Source organism: Anas platyrhynchos, chromosome 15 (assembly GCF_047663525.1).
Source record: "Anas platyrhynchos isolate ZD024472 breed Pekin duck chromosome 15, IASCAAS_PekinDuck_T2T, whole genome shotgun sequence".
Classification (NCBI taxonomy): domain Eukaryota; kingdom Metazoa; phylum Chordata; class Aves; order Anseriformes; family Anatidae; genus Anas; species Anas platyrhynchos.
Genome location: NC_092601.1, coordinates 16,043,257 through 16,061,936, shown reverse-complemented (window position 1 = coordinate 16,061,936; position 18,680 = coordinate 16,043,257). Strand labels below are relative to the sequence as shown.

The following is an 18,680-nucleotide window of genomic DNA, read 5'->3' as shown; positions in this document are numbered from 1 at the left end:
AAACAGAAGCAGAGACTGGCTTCAGTTGGGTACAAAAGAGGTAAGCAAGCTTTTTATTGTGATTAACTTCTCTTTAGCAGTTTCTGGACAAGTAACATGAAGAGGGAGAGTACAGAGCATTAGGTCCTCCGGAATGTAAAAAAAGCATAAAGTCTGGGCAAGACTTCCCAGCTCTCAACAGCCAAAGGCAACGTCTTTCTTCCAGACCAGGGTTCCCCAGGACATCCAAAGGCTCTCAGTGCTACACCCTGTGTCATTTTTAATTCAGTTAATTTGGTCTTACAATGGCCTAATACACATCAGAGACTAAAAGGTGTCACAGTAGCAGTGTAGACGGTGCCTGTACTGACAGTCGCTTCTGTGGGAGATGGCTGCGTGCCCGGGGTAAAACAAGCAAACAATCAGAAAATACACGCAGGGCACTTCTCTCCCACTCCACAAATCTCCAGTCATTAGGGGGAACTGCTTGTCTCTGGGCTCCTTCAGTTAACTCATCTGCAATCTGAATCACTCATAAAATCATAAGAAAATCTAAATAAATCAGCATCAGAAAATTTGCCACGGGCATTCATTCCTGCAAGGACGTGACCACTTTAACACTTGTCAGGGTCAGAGCACACAGCTGAGGAAATATCCCTGGACAACTCTGCATCCCCAGGAGTATAAAACCAGAAGACACACAGAGCTGCCCAGCAGGCAGTAGGAACAGGAGCAATGGTAGCATTACTTAACTGTGTGCAATTTGCTCTCCCTCTCCTGATTTAAATTACACTGCCAGAAGAGACTGACAGTGTCTGGAATCAAATTGCTGAGAAAAGTGCCTCTTCAGAAGTAGAAGAAAAAAAAAAAACCACCCAAATAACTTGAGTGGAAATGGTCTTGCAAAATGCCTATTGTGATCTGGGACAGCAGGATCTGGGACTGAGGAGTTTTCATTAGGCTAATGCTCATTTAATTATGCCAGGCCAACCCCCTAAATGCCATGTTGTGAAATGGGGATTTGCACCACTGACATTTTTACATTGCACACATCAATCTGGGTCTCTGCCTAAGATTTAGGCAGAGAAAGCACCATCAAACAAGAGTCTCTGATCTGTTCCTTCACTTTTCCAGGTCACCGCAGACTCTGGGGACCATCTTCAGGACGATGGGCTTCTTTGGTTGCATGAAACCTTTCGTGTCCAAAACCAGGGGGATCTTGAGGAAAAAAGAAAACCAAAAGTACCACGTAAGATGGGGAAAAATGGGGAAAAGGGCAGTCATGAAAATGAGAGAACCCCTACAGCCCACACACATCTCAGCCACCCCCCATTTTCAGTGCATTTCCTGACTTTACAGGTGTGTTTATAGGGCTATCACTAGTGCTCATGTAAAACAGACATGAGCTGGAGCTCAGTAGCCCTCAGCTCTTGATGAACTGGTCAGTGAACGCTGGTGTCCACATGGACAGTAAGAGGCACTCAGTGCTTGATGGGCTGCACACAGAGGGAAAAGCAGCCAAAATCCATCCAGGGAGCAGCAGCTGAGGAGGGGCACACGATGCCATTTTGTTTAACACTGAAATGTGTCAGCACTAAGGGGAGCTGGGCCATAATGGGAGTTAGAGGAACAATGTTATCTGGGAAATGAAGAAACAGAGAGAGCTGCTTGAGCTGAGTACCAAAGAAAAAGAGTCCTCCTGCAGAAAAGCACTAGGTTCCCTTGGGGTGGAAATTTCAATAAAAAGAACATTTACAGCTAGTGGTGAAGGGAGTCATCTTGTGGGGCAGGGAGAAGTGCTTCACCGAACCTCCTCCACTGCCACAATGCTGTTCATGTCCCAACTCTCCTCCTCCCCTGCAGGACACGGGCAGTACACCCCCACCCGACAAAGTGCACTAAAAGCCCCAATAAGCTTTGCTTCAGGAAATTTCAGCAATGTGGCTCTGAGCCCAATGTGCCATCAGTGGAGGAGTGAGAGGAGGTGGCAGCTCCCATGTCTGTATTCCAAAAGGATGTTTTGAGGTGAATTTTTCCCTTCCCCTCTGATTCAATACACACGACATCTTCTGAAGGAAAAAAGGGCTGAAAGAGACCCATAAACCTATGGGCACCAATAATACAATACATATTTAACTTGTCTCCCTTTAATTAAAGGCAGTTATAAAAAGAATCAATTTTATGGATTGCAGAGGACTAGAAAAATGTCATTAGACTTGGGGGAGGGTGGATAGGTCACCACATTGTTAATGGACTATTACAGTCTTTCACCTCCGGGTTACTAGTTGAGTCACAATCTGAATCTGCAGAGATTCCAGCTGAGTGCTCGTGCCAAGTAATAACTCTGTGAGTATTTTTGTTTTATACAACAAATGTCCTTTGAATGCACTTGCTGCCCCCTCTGCTCTGATCTCCTAAGCTTGTCTCGTGAACAAAATGTATTAATGGCAGCAAAGCCAGATTGGGGCTGGAAACTGAGTGTCCGTAGCCGAGAGTAACAGCAGATGCTACCTGCCTCTGAGTCATGGGGAGTTGCCCTGTTTTCAGGATATGCTGCGATGATTGCTGGAAAATTACATCAGGCATTTCCTTTATGTCAAACAGCCCCGTCCTGCAGGGCCTGTCCCATCAGCACCGTGTGCAGCAATGTGGGAGCCCACACAAAACCAAAAACGGGTGCAAAGGAGGGAGGGAGCCTGTTCCCTGTTTCTCCTCTGCCTCCGAGGACCTCCATAGCCTCAAAGGGGGAAGAGTCACCAATTAAAATTTATCTCAGATTGCACTTGGCTTAAAATTGTTATGCTTTAGAGGTCGCCTGGTGGCCCGTAAGAAATGAATTCTGCTGTCTCGGGGTCTCAAAGCGAATGGCCATGCCTGTGTGGCAAAGCACAGCCTTGGAGCAGGGATAATCACTCTCTGGAGCAGGGTCTGCCTAAGCTGGGTCAAGGCAGAGTGGCAGGGAACAGTAGGGGCTGAGCACCCTGCAGCTAGCTGCACCCCAAGCAAAGCAGAGTACTTCAGCCTGATATATTCCATTAACATCAATTCTGCTTCTGCAGAGGCTTAAAAAATGTATTAGTAACTTGTGTCAAACCATTTAAAATAACTGAGAGCATTTAAATACGGTTATTCCCACATGCCTCTCTAATCCACAGTGAAATCTTCCTCACTGGTCTCTGTGTGAAGCAGTAAAAACCCAAGTCTGCAGACAAGGTTCAGTGGTCGTGAAGCTATCAGTCTCTGAACTCCTCGGGGATGGGGGATTTAATGTTCAAGTGGGACAGTTCCCTATTTGTCCTGAGATGCAGGAAAAAGAGAGTGCACAGGACCACCCCAGTGGGGCCAGAGAGCAGGTAACAGCACACATCATCCCAAATCCTCACCGGAGTGTCTTTGCAGGGTCTGAATGAGAAGTGTTGCAGAAGGACAACCACAGCCATTTTCATCACGAGGAGAGCAAACCTCATTCCGATGCAGTTCCTGGGGCCGGCCCCAAACGGCAGGAAGATGTAGGGGTCGATGGATTCTTTGTTTTCTTTACTGAACCTGATTACAGAAAAATATGTAAGGTTAGAAAGAGCTTCTGTTCTAGGTGTGTCAGCTCTCAGATCTGAAGATATGAGGGGTCTGGGAAGGCAAAGGCTTTTTGTGTTTCCGTGCATATTAGAAGAAACCAGCTAAGTCCCTTATTTCTGTCTCAATAGATGCCTTATGCCTCTGCTTTTATCCTGCTGTTTGGAGTTGGCTGCGCATCTCTGGGTGTGTCAGGTGAACAGGGAAGACCTGAAATATGCTAACAATTTCATAACTACTCTTTTCTCAGAACTCCCTCTAAGCTCAAAAACTGCACCCAGATTTCAAACCCTAAAACACACAGGTCTACAGCTTCACATCTTCCCTTTAGATCAAAGACCTGAGCGAGCACAAAGACGTTCTCCCCCTGTGTGACTAAAAGGAGGGTTGCTTTTGAGACACACCAGCCATTCCTCTCCTCATCATGAAAAACAGGGAAGAACAATCAGCTTCACAGAGGAATTTTCCACTGAGCATTTTCAGCAATGCTTTTCAGTGATCAGTTAGTTTTCACGTCAGGAAGCTTTTCATTCCCAGCGCATGAGGTCTGGGTATAAACCTTAACCACGTTAAGCCAGCAGTGAAGTATCTCGCTACCAAGACACCAGCACAACCCGGTGATGAATTTCCAGTGAGGCAAGTGATCCTTAAAGAGTTCCTGTCTACCCACCCTTCCCTGTTTGTCACCTGGTGTAAGAACCAAGCTGCTGGAGTTACTGAGGTGCAACACGCCCCTTGCCAGATGCTCCCACTGGGGTGGTTTCTTCAGCAGCCAGCATGAGGTACATGGCCCACAAGGGTCCATGCTGATTTCAGCAGTACACATCCCCCCCTACCTTATGCCTGATGCCATTGCCATGCTGTGTCCTGCAGGGGACCACATCCCCACACCAGGGTTAGCTTCCAGAGGTATTTGAGCTCGTGGTGCAAGGGCACAGATCTGGGCCTGCTCTCCCTGGGCCAACCCTCAGTGCCTTCTTGGCCACCTGAAGGTGAGCAAGCCCAGGGTCTCCCAGGCTTGCCTCAGGCCTTTGTCTTGTTTCCCAGCAGCTGGCAGAGCCACCAAAGCAAGGATTGTTTCACAACTAGAGTTGAAAAATTAAGTTTTATTTCCTACCTGTCTTTGCCCTTCCACTGCTGATTTGCACGGCAGCATGCCAGTCACCCAATGGCTCTCGTTTTAATATCTGGCCATAAACCCCTCAGTGTTACAGCTGCTGGGAGCTGCTCTCACTGTCGCTTCCTTCAATGCAGTTAATTAAATTCCATGCACAGTTTATGGATGTAGATCATAAAACTCCCCTCACGGTAATGCTGGGACTAGATGTCAGACAATGATAAATGCCTAATTTAAATGTTATAATCATGCATTCCCCACTTTCACTGCCATTTCCCCTCCCAGGAACCAGGTCGAATGTGCAGCTATTTCTCGCACCAGGCCCTCACCTCTCAGGCCTGAACTCCTCCGGCTCAGGCCAGTACGCCGGGTCGCGGTGCATCACGTAGGCTGGGATCATGACCACCATGTCCTTTGGAATAGTCACCCCGTTGATCTCCACCGTCTTCTTGCAGACCCGCTCGATTCGCCCCCCGGGGGGGAAGAGCCTGAGGGTTTCGTTCACCACCATGTCGAGGTATTCCATCTGCATGATGGTGTTGTAGGTGGGAGCAGCCTGGGGACAGCAGAGTAGACAAAGGTCTCAGGATGGCTATGAACACAGGACCTCAACCCCCCGCCAGAAACCAGAAAATGGGAAACCTCAACCCCAGCATCAGTTCCATTCTGGGTTGCTTCCAGCCTGGTTTGTGGTTCAGGATCCACAAAAAATACGTGGGAATGAGCACAGAATTTCCCCATCCTCTTTACCTTGTTGGGCAGGTTTGCATCAATCTCATCCTGGAGCTGCTGCTGCACATCAGGGTGTGTGGCCAGGTTATAGGAGATGTAGCTGAGGGTGGAACTGGTGGTTTCGTAACCAGCAAAGACAAAGACAAGAGCCTGGGCCAGAATCTCATCATCACTTAATGCTGAAAAGAGGCACAAGAAACGTGTGTAAGAAGCTGAAATCTACAGCACAAGTGTGATTAACCCTCAGAAATCCAGGATCCCACTTGTCAGTCCAGGTAATACTATCAATAACTACTCAACACCTGGTGAAGGAAATGCCCAGCTAACTTAGACTGGTAGCCTCTGGCACAGAGCAGGGTGGGTCTAGCACTGGTGTGAAGCCAGAAAAACACTGTCAAGGTCAGCAGAGTTACTTTGCTGTATTTAAGGGTAGAATTGCACCAGCAAAGATATGCATAGCCTGAGCCTGATTTAGAAAATCTGTTATCTTCTGGAACTGTGCTATCTGAGGAAAAAAAAAAAAAAAAAAAGGGTATGTGCCAGGAAAAATTGGAGGTGAGGAGATGTCCGGCAACTACTCTAAGCTCTGAGGTTAGCCACATGCTGCTGAGGGATTAGTAGCCCTGAGCATAGTTTGGCAGTGGTAACGAAGACAATACAGGATTGTGCTGCCAGGATGCAGCCTGCAGTGCAGGGTGCCACACAAATTCCCTGTCTGTGAATATCAGAAGTTAACAAGCTTCCTGCCTTGATGGAGGCTGATGGTCTGGGCTATGCCTTGGCTGACCCTTTATTTTCTGAATCTAACAGTTAACCTGGGATGAGCAACAGAGATGAGCTTGTCGATGAGCAAGGTACGTGCAGCATATGTGCTTTGTGTGCTTTATGAAATACAGCCAGCACCACTGGCCTTCAGAGAAGACAAAATAAGAAACAAAGAGGCAAGGAGATATTCACTCTGTTTGCTTTTTGTTGGATAAACGGCCCTCAGGACTTACCCCAGGAAATGGGTTATAATAAAATATGGCTGATATGTGATAAGCATCATTATGGCCCTGCTACTGAGACCTTGAAACTCCCATAGAATAAATGACTACAATCCTCTCCTACTTCCATTCTTTAACCACATGAAGAACCACCTGCTCTCTGCTGAGGGCAGGACAGCTCTCAGGACGTACTTTTGTACAAGTCATTCTCCTCAGCAGACTTGGAGTTGTTCTGTGAGTCCACCATCAGCTGCAGGAAATCAACTCGGTCCTGGGGAGAGAAGGAGGCAGTCAGAGCAGAGGTGGGTGGGCAGGGAGCAAAACTTGTTCAGCACAAGCTCCTTGAGGAGATGCCTGCTCCACTTGCAGCCCCCCAGCTTCAGAACATGTTGGGGTTCAGACTGGAGACCCCCTATGAACACATACATTTTCCACATGGAAGCCCATGCAGGGGGTGTTTCTGGCCCTGCCACATTTGACAAGCAGGGAGTTATCCTGGAGAGGAGCAAATGAATACCCCACAGATGCTGAAGGCATGACCAGGGCCCTCCTGCACTCAGAAGGACAGTGCTACGGACAGAAAATGCCCTCTGGGCAGGACTCACCACATGGTAGCCATTGTCCCGTTCCTTCTTCATCTTCATGAAGTTGGCATTGAAGAAATCCATGACTTTTGAGGGTAACAGAGTCACTTTCATCTTTTCCAGTACTGGCACAATGAAGGGGAACAACACTAAAAGGAGAGAAGTGAACAACATATTATAGCTCAAGGAGGCTGTTATGAAGCGTAGAAAGAAGTGGGGTGAATCTGAGTCCTGACCCAACAAATTGCCTTTCATTGCCTTCAGATCTTTTTTCTTAAAAATAAATAAATAAATAAATAAATAAATAAAATAAATACAAATAAAAATTAACAGGCCTCAGCTGGTATGCAATAGCACTTGAGAATCTTCTGGCCTTCCACTATGATATGTCCTCAGTTCTGCACTGAGTGCAGCTCTTGGTGACACACAACAGCAGCTCTCCACTGCAAAAAGGATCTCTGCTTGTAAGATGATGGAGCAAAGACCCACATGGGGCTGTGCAAATCTTGGCTGTGATTTCCCAGGGGAAATATTTCCTCAGTCCTGCTAGGGTGAATGTAATCCTGCAAAGTGCACCTCTCAGATGTCAAAGAGGACTCTGAGGTACTGAGGGAGCTAAAACGAAATGCAGGTGGTCACTGCACATGGCCGATTCAGGGCTGTATGAAATGAGGTGTGTCATACCTAATAATAGGAACACGGGGTTTAGAAAACTGAATTTGAGAAATTTCTTTATGTTGGTGACAAAGGGGTCATTGGGGTTGTTCATGGAGTCAATATCCACACTGAAAGAAGTGCTGACCACTACGTCCATGCTGTAGGCTCCAAAAATGCTGAGTAGAGAAGAAAAAAGAGTGAATGGGATGAGCACAACCAGAGCAGTGAATAATAGCCAATTTAGGAGCAATCCTTGAGAGAGGGAAGCTCTTTTACATTTTTATCTGTAAAAGAGACTGTAAAAATGGCATGTAAAAATACCACATCTGTGACTTGCAGGGCTTCTGGAATGGGCCCAACTGCTGCCTTGAAATGCATCCCCAATAAAATGAGATGGGGAACCGAGCACCGTTACCCAGCCTGAGCTGAGCAGAGCACAGCAGGCCCACTGCAGAGGAGCACAGCTGAGAAGGGCTCTGTGCTGCAGCATGAAAATCACAGAATTGTAGGGTTTGGAAAGGACCTCCAGATAGCATTGGGTCCAACCCCAAAATGGCTCTCCAAAACAGCTCCTTCCCCACACTGAATACATACTCTTTCCTGTCAGCCTCACAGAGTTACTCACTCCTTCATGGTCACGAACTCATCGTTAGCCACTTTCTTCTCAATGTTTTTCACTAATTTTTCACCATAGAGCTTAATGATAGGGAACATCTGAAATGCAAACCAAAGCAGAAGGCACTGAGACTCTTTCACCTTCTCTAAGCAAGGTTGGGCAGCTCCACGCTGCCATCTGCAACGGGCCACAGTGAGCGAGTCTTTGGCTTCTGGGGGAAGGGGAAAGGTCCCAGCACTCCTCCAGCTTTTGGTGCAAAATACCAGTGGCCTCTGCTTTACCTCCTTCAGCCTCCCACTGGTGAAGGTTGGAGACAGCACCGTGCGGATCCTTTTCCACTTCTCATCTTCAGCCACGTTGAGAGCTGACTCCAGGATCCCATTCAGACGGAAGTTCTGCATGAGGAGAATTTGGCAGGAAAAGGGACGTGGTTTTACAGGGCAATGGGTGAAGGTTTCTGCCCCCCTTTGACATTACAGCAATGCAAAGAGGCAAAGAAAACAACAGCAACAACCAACACAACAAAACACACAAACAAATATCACGGAGCATTGACTTGGCCCCTAAAGTCATAGCAGCTCTACCTCAAACAGCAAACAACAGAAATGGAAACAGTGCAAGAGGCAGAAACAGCTCGGTTCTAGCATACATCCAGGCTGATGCCCCAGCCAGAATGGCCTCTCCACCTCCCTGGCAGAGTTTTGTTGTCAGTCCTGTCAATAAGCTGTGGCACAACAGAGAGCAAATACTTGCTGAAGGGCTCATAGAGACTCAGAAGCAGAGAGTAAGAACAGAAACCAAGAAGAAACTCTTCCTTTCTTGCTGCATTCGCTCCCCACCAGAGAGGAAAGCAGAGGACGAGATACCCACCCGGCGGTTGGTAAAATTGGTATAGCACTCCTTCACCAGGATGGTTTTGATGACGATGGGGTCGAGAACAGCCAGCAGAGGCTGCCTGCCGTCAAAAATCCTAAGCCAAGAGAAAGCCACGGTCAGTCCATTGCTCACGGGCAGCTGGAGTGAGAGCAGGCTGCTTTGCCCGGGGACAGAGCACTGCGCAATGAGCGCTGCAGCCCACGGGGTTTGGGCCAGCTGAGTCCCCTCTGACAAAGCTGCTAAAGGGACGGGGCTGAAATGGGTTTATTATGCCGTAAAACCAGAGAGAGGGGAAAAAAGGACAGTGCCAAACACGGACAGCATGAGCACTTCTAGCCATCATCTGTGCTGTTACAGAAGGATTTCCAAAGCAGTGTGAGTTCAGATAAAAGGCAGCTTTGGCTGCGACATTGATCCCCGCATTTGGGCTGTCTGAGCTGTGGTTCGGTAACTGGTGGCTGCAGTCAATAAGCCCATACTGAATGGCCACCTGTGGGGTAAAGAGATTTCCCTGTGTGGCCTACAAGGCAGTGAGAGGGGAAAAAAATATCTCATCTGCCTCTTCTGTTTTCCAGTCACCAGAGGCAGGAGAACTTAAAAGCCAAAGGGCAGGAGCCTTGGGCCACAGCCGAGGGAAGCTGCCGTCTTCAAGAGGTTTGAGAAAAATTTAATCTTTCCAAAAATATGCTTAGTTTCATGAAGCTCCTACGATCTTTGTGCACCAGTTTTGCTTCGGTCTGCGAGGTTCCCAGGAGAAGCACGATAAGAGCCCCGTGCCTGCCTGCACAGAGCCAGCGCTGGGCAGGGAGCGGGAGGAAGGTTTAAAGGTGGCTCGTGCCCTGGCTCTGGGAGAAGCAGGGAGCAAGATGAAACACACCACGGCAGCCTGCAGCTCGCTTTCTGCTCCAGACAGACACAACAGAGGCTTCAAAGGCTTGAGGCTCAGTTTGACACCAGCAGTGGAGTTTTCTGGGCTGGCTGCGTGGCTGGGAAATGATCGGTGCCTTTCCTCGCTAACGCAGCTGGAGCTAAGAGATAAAGGCACGGCCGTGCTGATGTGGTGGGTGCTGGAGGATGGGGGAGCTGCCTGTCCCCAAGGTCACTAACACCACTGTTTAGCTCTGAATGCTCCCAAAGTGGGGAAAAAAATAAAGACCCCCCAGCTGGCTTCCATCATCCCATCCCAGCAAGAGAGAAGTCCTGGAGAGAACGCTGGAGACTTCCCCAGCCATGAAACTGTTTTTTCCCCATGCCCCAAGCCATCACTGCAGGAATGACAGTGCAGGGACATGGTAGCAAGCCACCCTTTTCCATTCCATTTTGAGATAGAGAAACACCCAAATAGAGAACTTTGTTCTGCAGAAAGAAACTCACCCCCAGATTTTACCGTATTTTTCAAAGCACATCTGATCAAAATTTAGGAATCCCTGCAAAAGAAAAAAGGAGAAACGAATGGTTTGTGAGCCAAGAGTGATCAAAGCAGGTCCCAGCCTGCAGCTGGGAGCATCCCACGGACCCATCCTCAGAGGCAGAGGCTGGCGGGTGCACGGCAGCCCTTAAGAGCCACATAGACTCTGAGGGGACATTTGCGCTGGAGGTAAAAAGAGAGCAGAGAAAGAAAACTGCACTTTCAACTTCCACCAGCCAACCAGCGCTAAAAATATAATGAAGACAAGGTACGATAGGGTACACAGCTCTAGTGTGAGCAGAGTTAGCAGGCAGAACTAGATCCCAGCGTGTCCTTTCATCTTCAGCTCAACAGGTTAGAGCTGCTACTGCCTCGTCCTCCTGAGATCTTCCACAGCAGTTACTGAACCAGAGTGATGAGGGCTCTTCTGTTTTCCTTTGTTCCCATTAAGGTTTTAACTGATGTTACATGTAAGGATGAAACTTTTGGGACACATAACACTCACCATGCATCAACTAAACCATTAGTAAGAGACCATGTGTCATGCTGTAAACTCAGCAAACACAAGTTTAAACTCCCCTTTCATTGAAGCTGAAGCTAATACATTTCATCCTGTGTTTCCAGGCAGTTATCTGGAACCAGCTTATACCCAGTTCTTTGATAACGTTTGCTAACTTGGTCATACTTGTTTTATTTGGAAATCTATTCAGCTGGATTAGTTTTATGATGGTGGAACAGATGGCTGGACAGGGCATTGCTGGGGTGTGACACAAAGCATGAAGAAGCACACAATTCTCAGAAAGTGGCAGCTTTAGGTAGCTCCTCAATATATTTTTTCTTTGTTTCCAACAGTTCTTCAGCTGCTGAGGAGTGGGTAGAAATCTAAATGGGAGCTAATAGCTCAAATTATGAAGTGAGTGAAAAACACAACACCCCTCGTTCAGGTCAGCAAGAACCTTAAAGTAATTTTTGTGTTCTCTGCGTATCCACGGAGCTTCCTACCTGGAAACGTCATTGCCATTACCAAGGAACCAAGGATAGGGGAAAGATGTGACCAAAGAACGGAAAAAACCAGCACCACCTACACGTAAGCCCCTAAGGCAGATGTGGATCAGCAGCTGCCCATACTCACGTGCCGGTACTCCAAGAGTGTTCCCAAAAACGGCAGAGGCCGTGGCCCGGGGATGCCCAACTTCTTGAAGGTCTGGTAGGGCCATATCCCATAGCTGCCAAGCAAAGCCAGTGTGTGAGATGCATTTACGTAACAAGAAGAGAAGGCTCTTCACTCTAAGCACAGTGAGCAGCTTACTTGGCTGCTTCTTGCCACACAGAAAAAGCTGAAATTATGGACAAGCAGCGACAGACCTGCTGAGGCTGCTCTGCTACTTCAAGAAACCCAAGACCATTTGGGGTACATCTCCATACAAGACAAGGGCTGATGACAGCTGCAGCCCAGCCTAGGCAGATGCAGACATCTCAGACCTTTGCTCAGGGGCTGCATCCCACTGCCCAGGTCAGACAACGGTGACTCAGGAGGCTGAAGGAAACCTCAGAGGGACCAAGATCCCAAGCTGAGACCTGCCCTTGGCTTTGCAAAGACCTCCTGTGAAGCCCAGGTGGAAGAGCCAGAGCAGCACAGCAGCCAAGCAGGGGCATAAATTAAAAGAGCCAAATTAAGTTTTTGCCTGCTTAGCTCACTACAGCTCCCATGAGTGCTGTAAGCAAAAGGGCAATTTTGCCAGCATAACTATTTAAGCAGGGGCTTCTGCTTGCAGTAGCAGGGCAGACTTTACTTGCTGCCTACTCCCAGCTTGCACAGCCCAGCCCTTTGCAACCAGGCAGTTTGCTGCAGCAAAAATAGAATTACTCCTCCCTTTGGCTCTGTGTGGCAAAGCAAAAACAACAAACGAAAGAAAGAAAGAAACAAAACAAAACACAGAGGTTCCTTTTAATCCTCCCAATTGTTTCTTGCTGACAGGGAGGCAGGCAATACTCTCTGACTTCCTCCAGCAAAGATTTCCTTCGTCCCACCCACCCCCTTTATCAGTCCTCATCTCAGCCTTGCAGGTAGCACAGGAAGAGTCAGGATTGTTTTTCTAACACTAATTAATGCACCAGGGCACTTCCTACTGAGTGTGATGCCCCTGTGAGCCCTGGCTGCCCACGTACAGGGACTTCTCCTCCCCAGGCACCCGTCGGGACCAGCCTCTACTCACAGAATCAGGAGGCTAAAGAAAATGATGAGGAGTGTCCAAGTGGCTAGGGAGAAGTCTGGCAAGAGATTCATCGTGCCTCCCAGCCTGACAGCACCTGACTCCTGCACCGCCCAGGCCTCGGTTTATGAGGTTTGGGGCTGACCTTCAGCTGCAGCCGCGCTCAGATGACGCGGAAGGAGGAGTTGTGCTGCCTCGGTTGCTCAGACTTTAACCCTTGGGCAGATTTGTCCCTGGATGGTGCCAATACCATGCCCAGCCCTGAAGGTTTTGTGACATGAAACTGCTGAAGGTGCAATTTTCAGCAGGGGAAAAGGTAGCAAAGGGGGAAGACATCCATAAAACACCTTCCTGGGAGTGGCGAGGCTTGTGCAGGGAGCTGCCAGCTGCTCTCGCTGCAGCCACCTGCTGCTGGCCGTGCTCTCCGTGGCCCAGCTCACCCCCAGCTGTGCTTTCACCACGTCCATCGCTTTTATCAAGGGGTGTGATCAGGAGGGGCTAGGTAATGCTAGGAACTGCCAGGTTCCTAGACAGATTGCATGGGGCTGTGCCCCTGGGCCAGCAGCATTTTTTGCCTCTGCCCTACTGTTTGCAAAACACGTCCAGGCTCACCTCCAGACCTGTACTGAAGAGCCAAGAGGCAGCGCCGACACCTTTCCTAGGAAGACATCTTGGAGGTGCCCAGCTTTGCACGGCCATGATGTGCTTGGTGATTTATGTAATCAGTGACAGATGGGAATCAATTAAGCAATTTACAGGGGCACGTGCCTGAGTTCTGCCCCCTAGCCTGCACTGAGCAGCCAAAACCCCATCAGCATGGGGCTACAACTGCCACGTGAAAGGAACCTTACTTCCCTTTTGCTGGGCTCTTACAAAGCACCTGGACCTGAGGAGGCCATGCTCAGGCACTCATCCTGTATCTTTGCATCCAAAAGCAGGTTCTCCCCACACGGGGTGATGCTGGGGACCTCCAGCAGGATGTCAGGGGCTGAAGTTTTAGAGGTGCTCGGGGGCAGATGTGTCCCTGCGAGGGCTGCAGGCACGGGTTAGCTGCCTTGCTTCCCTCACACAAAGCCTTTGATTTTCCAATTACCTCTGCTAATAACTGGTGTGATATCTCAGCAGGAGCTGGGTTTGTGGTTGGGTATTTTCTCCTCTCAGACAGAAACTGAGGCAAAGCCTCAGCAGAGAGAGAGGCTAGCCCCCCTTCTTGCTCCCTCAGAAAGTAAATAAACTGTGCAGAAGCTTCACACACAAGGAAATCACTCCTTTCATCCCAGATGGGTCTGGTGGGAGCAATTTGCTCATCTGTAGGTGACTGGCAATCTAACAGACCAGCCAGGAGTAGGAGCAAACAAGATGCAGAGCCCGACAAACCCACGGTGCTGTCCTGCTGGGGCTGGCAGGTGACAGTGGCACCATCCTGACCACACCAGGAGCACATCCCCTCCCACCAGCAACCTCCCCACAACCTCATGGTGATGAAGGAACCACATGCAGGAGGGGAAAACACTCTGCTGCAGCTCTGGAGGTGTTCCTGCTGCTGGGCAGTGGAGGGTCACTATTGAAAGCCACATCCACTGGGCTCCGCACCTGGCTGCTGAACCTTTACAAAGTCTTTCCTTACCCAATTTTTCAATATATATATATATATTCTTGCTCATCTCCTGGAGCACTGTTGTGTCTCTGGCTTGACAGACTTTGAGAAAAATTGCAGTCAATAAAAGTCATTTCTCCTCTGAAAAGATGCCCTTCATGGTCTTCTCAGCCCCTGACCACCCAAATGCTGCTGTTTGACAAGAGAAGAATCAGAAGGAGAGGGGGGAATTTATCCTATCTTACTAAATTAGGTATTCCCCCCCAAATTGCCACCACCGGTCAGAGCTGCAGATCCTGAACACATCACATAATTTTATATGAAATGAGGGTATTAAAGCAATCCTGCTATACATAGACAGTGCTTTGGACCAGACGCGATGGGGGAGCGTGTCCTTACTGAGGCTATTTCTGTAATGAGAATATCACTGAAATGGCACCCAGGAGGGAAGAAGCAGAGCAGAAGGCTCTCCGCAGGATGATTCTGGAAACATCTGAGGGCTTGGAGGGCACCCAGCGAGTGCCTGCACACAGGCACAGTCCAGAGTCCTGCGGTACTGACCGGGGTGTGCCAGGTGCTTCCCACCTCAGGTGTGCAGCGAACAGGCTAAAACAAATGAAAAATAACTGCACTGAACTGATGTCAACTCTCTTAATTTTGAGTGATTCATAAAATTGTCCTTTTTTTTCCTCCTCTCCCAGCTCAGCTAATGGTTTCCTTAATAAGCAATATCTCCGCGAGAGCTGTTAACCCCAGCAGTAAGAGTCACGCTGGTGGCCAGCAGGCTCTTGGTGCACAGGGTCACAGAAGACACACGAGACAGGGATGGTTTGCAGCCACAGCCACATTCCCAGGGTTAACGGCGTGCGACCACAGAGGAACCAGCACGGTCCGAGCAGAGCCTCTTCCTCCAGGTCACGAGCAGCCGTGGCCTCAGCTCCCCTGACATCACCCTCATGCTGACACCAACACAGCGCTGCTGCTTCTCCCATCAATAAGAAAGCCCAAGGGCACTTGAGAAGCTTGTGAGAGCCCTGGCTGTCTGCAGGGAGCTGTAAAAAGGCTGTGCTGTCGTACCTCAGGGCGAGCAGGGGGAGCTCAGTGTGACCCTGTTCCCCAGGGCAGGGCAGCAAGGAAAGTATGGGTAATTCACAAGCTGCTGGTCACCACGCTTAACACAAACAGAAGGTGATTTGGGTGGTGATAGCTGGTTACAGTCACCGGTATTGTCACAGCTGCAAAAATGGGCTTGTCACAGGAATGGCAATTCATCTTGGAGCATCAGGGAACTGATGACTGAATTGATGGGGCATGGAAGATGCAGAACTTCAGAGGAACGGGGCTGACAAATGAAAATGCCCTTCTGCTTGTAAAAACTCCTGGAGAGACAGAGGTTTGAAAACCACACAGTCTTTCCCTGAGGAGAGGTGATGTTACCACCACCCGGCTGGCAAAAACAGGACCGAGAAACACAAGGGGAAGAACAGTCCTGCATGGACACAGACCACTGGGATGATGACCACCCCAAGCAGTATCATAGACCCCCAAGGTTTACATTTCTTCCACAAGCTAGGGGAAAAAACAAACAAACAAAAACACACACAAAAAAACAAACCATACTGTAACACACACCAGACTTCTAACAGACAAAGTATTTGCATTGACAAACAAACTGCCCTTCACTGACTGTCACACATTTAACAACTCTTTTCTTATGTTCCTCTCATCTCACTGTAGTCTTCTGCCTGAAGTCAAATTTCTGACCAGCTGTGCCCTCACACGAGCCTCCAGAAAGGCCTCAATGGGCAAGCACCACGCACACAACTGTTTACTCCGGTAACACCTCTGAAGGCTCCCGAAGCGTCAGCAGCTGAAACCCATCTCCCTTTCACTCCTCTGTAATTTCCTAGCAAAGACAGAAAATTACAACCCACAGCCGGCGCTCCACATAAAGCCAATTACAAGAAGCGTGGGGGTGGCAGTGCTCTCTGACACCAGCCCCGCCAAGGACGGTCCATCCTTCGCACGTCTCGTCTGGTGCAATGGAAGAGCTCTTCTCTGCACCGCAGCCTCCGTTAATGAAGTACACTCAACAGAGAACTATCCGAGGGTGAAGGGGCAACACCACATTCACAGTGACCTCAATTTGTGCCCAGCCGCTTCAAAATCATGAGCCCAGGCAGATAACAAACAAACAAATATGTAAATGAATCATGGAAGAGCCTTAACGACACCAGCTCAGAACATGCAACACCCAGCCTTTTCCACCACGGTCCCCTTAGCCCAAACCCACCCCATATCATGGGACATGTTAGGAACATGTGGTGATTGCAGAGCCAGGGTGTGTGCCCAGCCAGACCCGGCTCTCAGCAGGGCACTGAGGCCCATGGGCAGAGTTAGGCCCAAGGCTCCTGGGCTGCGGTGGCTCTTCCTAGAGCACACCACGGACTGGTTGGGCAGCACGTACATGACAGGGCTGCTTAGCCCACAATTCATTCACTGCCAGCAGCTCCTTATCAGCGGGAGTTGGATGTGAGCCATATCCAAGAAGGCCAGGCACGATCCCTCCTGAGAAACCCAGCAGGCTCAGCTGGAGGCTTCTTGCTCGCCCCTGGCTGGAGGGTTTCTGCTGTAACTAAAAGCCAGCACTGGGCTGTCTGGGCTAAGCCTGACCTGCTCAGTGAAACACAGACATCTCCTCACCTTCTTTGTTTCTTCTGTGGTGGGGATCAGTGGAAGCACCTTCATCAATTGGGCTGGAAGGCTTTTGCCAAATGGAAGACTGAAAAGCTGAAACCTTCTTTTCCTGATCACTTGGTCACTTCCACGGTAGGTGGTTAAATGTTTCCTAATTTCCATCTGATTGCATGAGGTTGTATCCCAGAGGATAAGTTCTCCCAGACGATTAAGTCACAGTCCCACAAATCAGTCTGGAAATTTGCCCTGCTTCAACCCATATTTTCCACATTTCAGCTTCTCTGATTACTCTTAATTGCCCATCTCCTCCCTGGCCCCTACCTCCAGGGTGTTTGTACCAATCAGATGTGCTTGTACGTACACAAAAAAAGAACCCAAGATTAAAAAAAAGTGTGTATTTACCAGTTGAGTCTTGTACTGCTGGAATTAATCTCTAATTAGGTCAGTCATGTTCCCCTGGTATGGTATGAGTGATAGCACTGGAAAACAAAGACAATTTATTGAGACCCAAAAATAACTCATCCTGCTGTTTCGTAAGAAAGATGGGTTTTCTTTGCCCTGCACCGAGGACGTTTGCAACTGAGGCCACTTGGACACGCAAACTGCGGCTTGGTCCCATAGGCAAAGCTGCCCTGTGCCTCAATTTCCTCCTGTTAAACAAAGAATATTAATCCTTTCCAGTCTGACAGGGTTGTGGTGAGGTCACCTGCGTTTGTAAGGCTTTTTATCACTCTTGGCACAAGGCCCCGGGCTATATTACACATGCCTTTTTTTTTTCAGGACCGCCTTTCAGCCTTATCTGCACGTTCTGTTTAGTGCACAAAGTACAAGCATTGGCACAGTCTCATGTTATCAAGGGTTGGGGTGAAGAGTAGCAGAGCCATTGGTGCAGCTACTGCATGTCTGCTTTCCTCGAGTGCGTATCACAAGGCCCATAGTCACGAACAGTGACCTCAGCCTGCAGAAGTTGCACAATATGGAGAAATCTCCTCTCATAACATCATGGGCGTTGGTTGCTTCCTCCTCTGACACACTGTTTTTGCTGTAAGGCACTGATAATTTGCAGCTTTTTTTTTTTTTTCTTTTTTCCATATATAGGTGCAGATTCTCCAATTTTGCAAATGACTTCATCGGCATCAGCACTATTGGCAGCTGAGACGTTTGCGTGCCTAAACTCTGCAGGATGACTTCACGCATTGAACTCACCTGACTTAATAACATCCTGCCTAACAAACAGCGATGCACATGCCAATTGCCTACCTAACAGAGGTCTCTACAGGCCTGGGAAGTCAGCACCAAAGCTTCAGCAACCACATCGCCAGGGCTTATCGCCTGCATTTTCAAGGAAATGGCACAGCAAAGCAAAAGGACCCCTTTTCTTGGGATGTGGTAGAAGTGCAAGAAAAATGAACAAAATCACATGTTCAGATAAAGTTCCTTTTGACATGGTGGGAACTGTGGGTTCAAAATGAAAACAATAAACAAAGCAAGATGAGGAGAAAAATATAAAAAACAAGAGGCAGGCTTAAAATTTTAAAATAAAAGGAGCAAGGAGAAAAATAAATAACCCCAGAGCAAAACTGCAGGGGTAAGAAGAGGAAACAAATGAGACAAATAGCAGGAAAAGGGCCAGTAATGAAAGCTC

At 48.7% G+C, this 18,680-nt stretch overlaps 1 protein-coding gene across 2 annotated transcripts; it reads right to left on the bottom strand.

Annotated features, from left to right (window-relative positions):
- Positions 1-20: 20 nt before the first annotated feature.
- LOC101799374 (cytochrome P450 3A30) lies at positions 21-12,905 on the bottom strand. 2 transcript variants are annotated; one of them, XM_005020116.6, is made up of 13 exons: positions 12,745-12,905; positions 11,661-11,754; positions 10,495-10,547; positions 9,115-9,214; positions 8,526-8,639; positions 8,254-8,342; positions 7,656-7,804; positions 6,993-7,120; positions 6,580-6,658; positions 5,420-5,580; positions 4,999-5,225; positions 3,363-3,525; positions 21-1,197 (listed from the first exon to the last, which is right to left on the bottom strand). In XM_005020116.6, exons 1-13 carry the CDS (start codon positions 12,813-12,815, stop codon positions 1,102-1,104), a joined length of 1,524 nt encoding a protein of 507 aa, XP_005020173.3. In that variant the 5' UTR covers positions 12,816-12,905; the 3' UTR covers positions 21-1,101. The 2 variants fall into 2 exon arrangements, with proteins under 2 accessions (XP_005020173.3, XP_005020175.3); XM_005020118.6 differs by lacking the exon at positions 11,661-11,754 and having other exon boundaries at positions 12,745-12,768.
- Positions 12,906-18,680: the final 5,775 nt, after the last annotated feature.

Coding starts and splice junctions, on each gene's coding strand:
- LOC101799374 (XM_005020116.6), bottom strand. CDS start 12,815: ATGAATCTCTTGCCAGACTTCTCCCTAGCCACTTGGACACTCCTCATC. Junction 9,215..10,494: donor AAATACGGTAAAATCTGGGG/GTGAGTTTCTTT, acceptor CTCTTGGCTTAG/GATTTTTGACGGCAGGCAGC. Junction 7,805..8,253: donor GAGTTCGTGACCATGAAGGA/GTGAGTAACTCT, acceptor TTCTCTACTCAG/CATTTTTGGAGCCTACAGCA.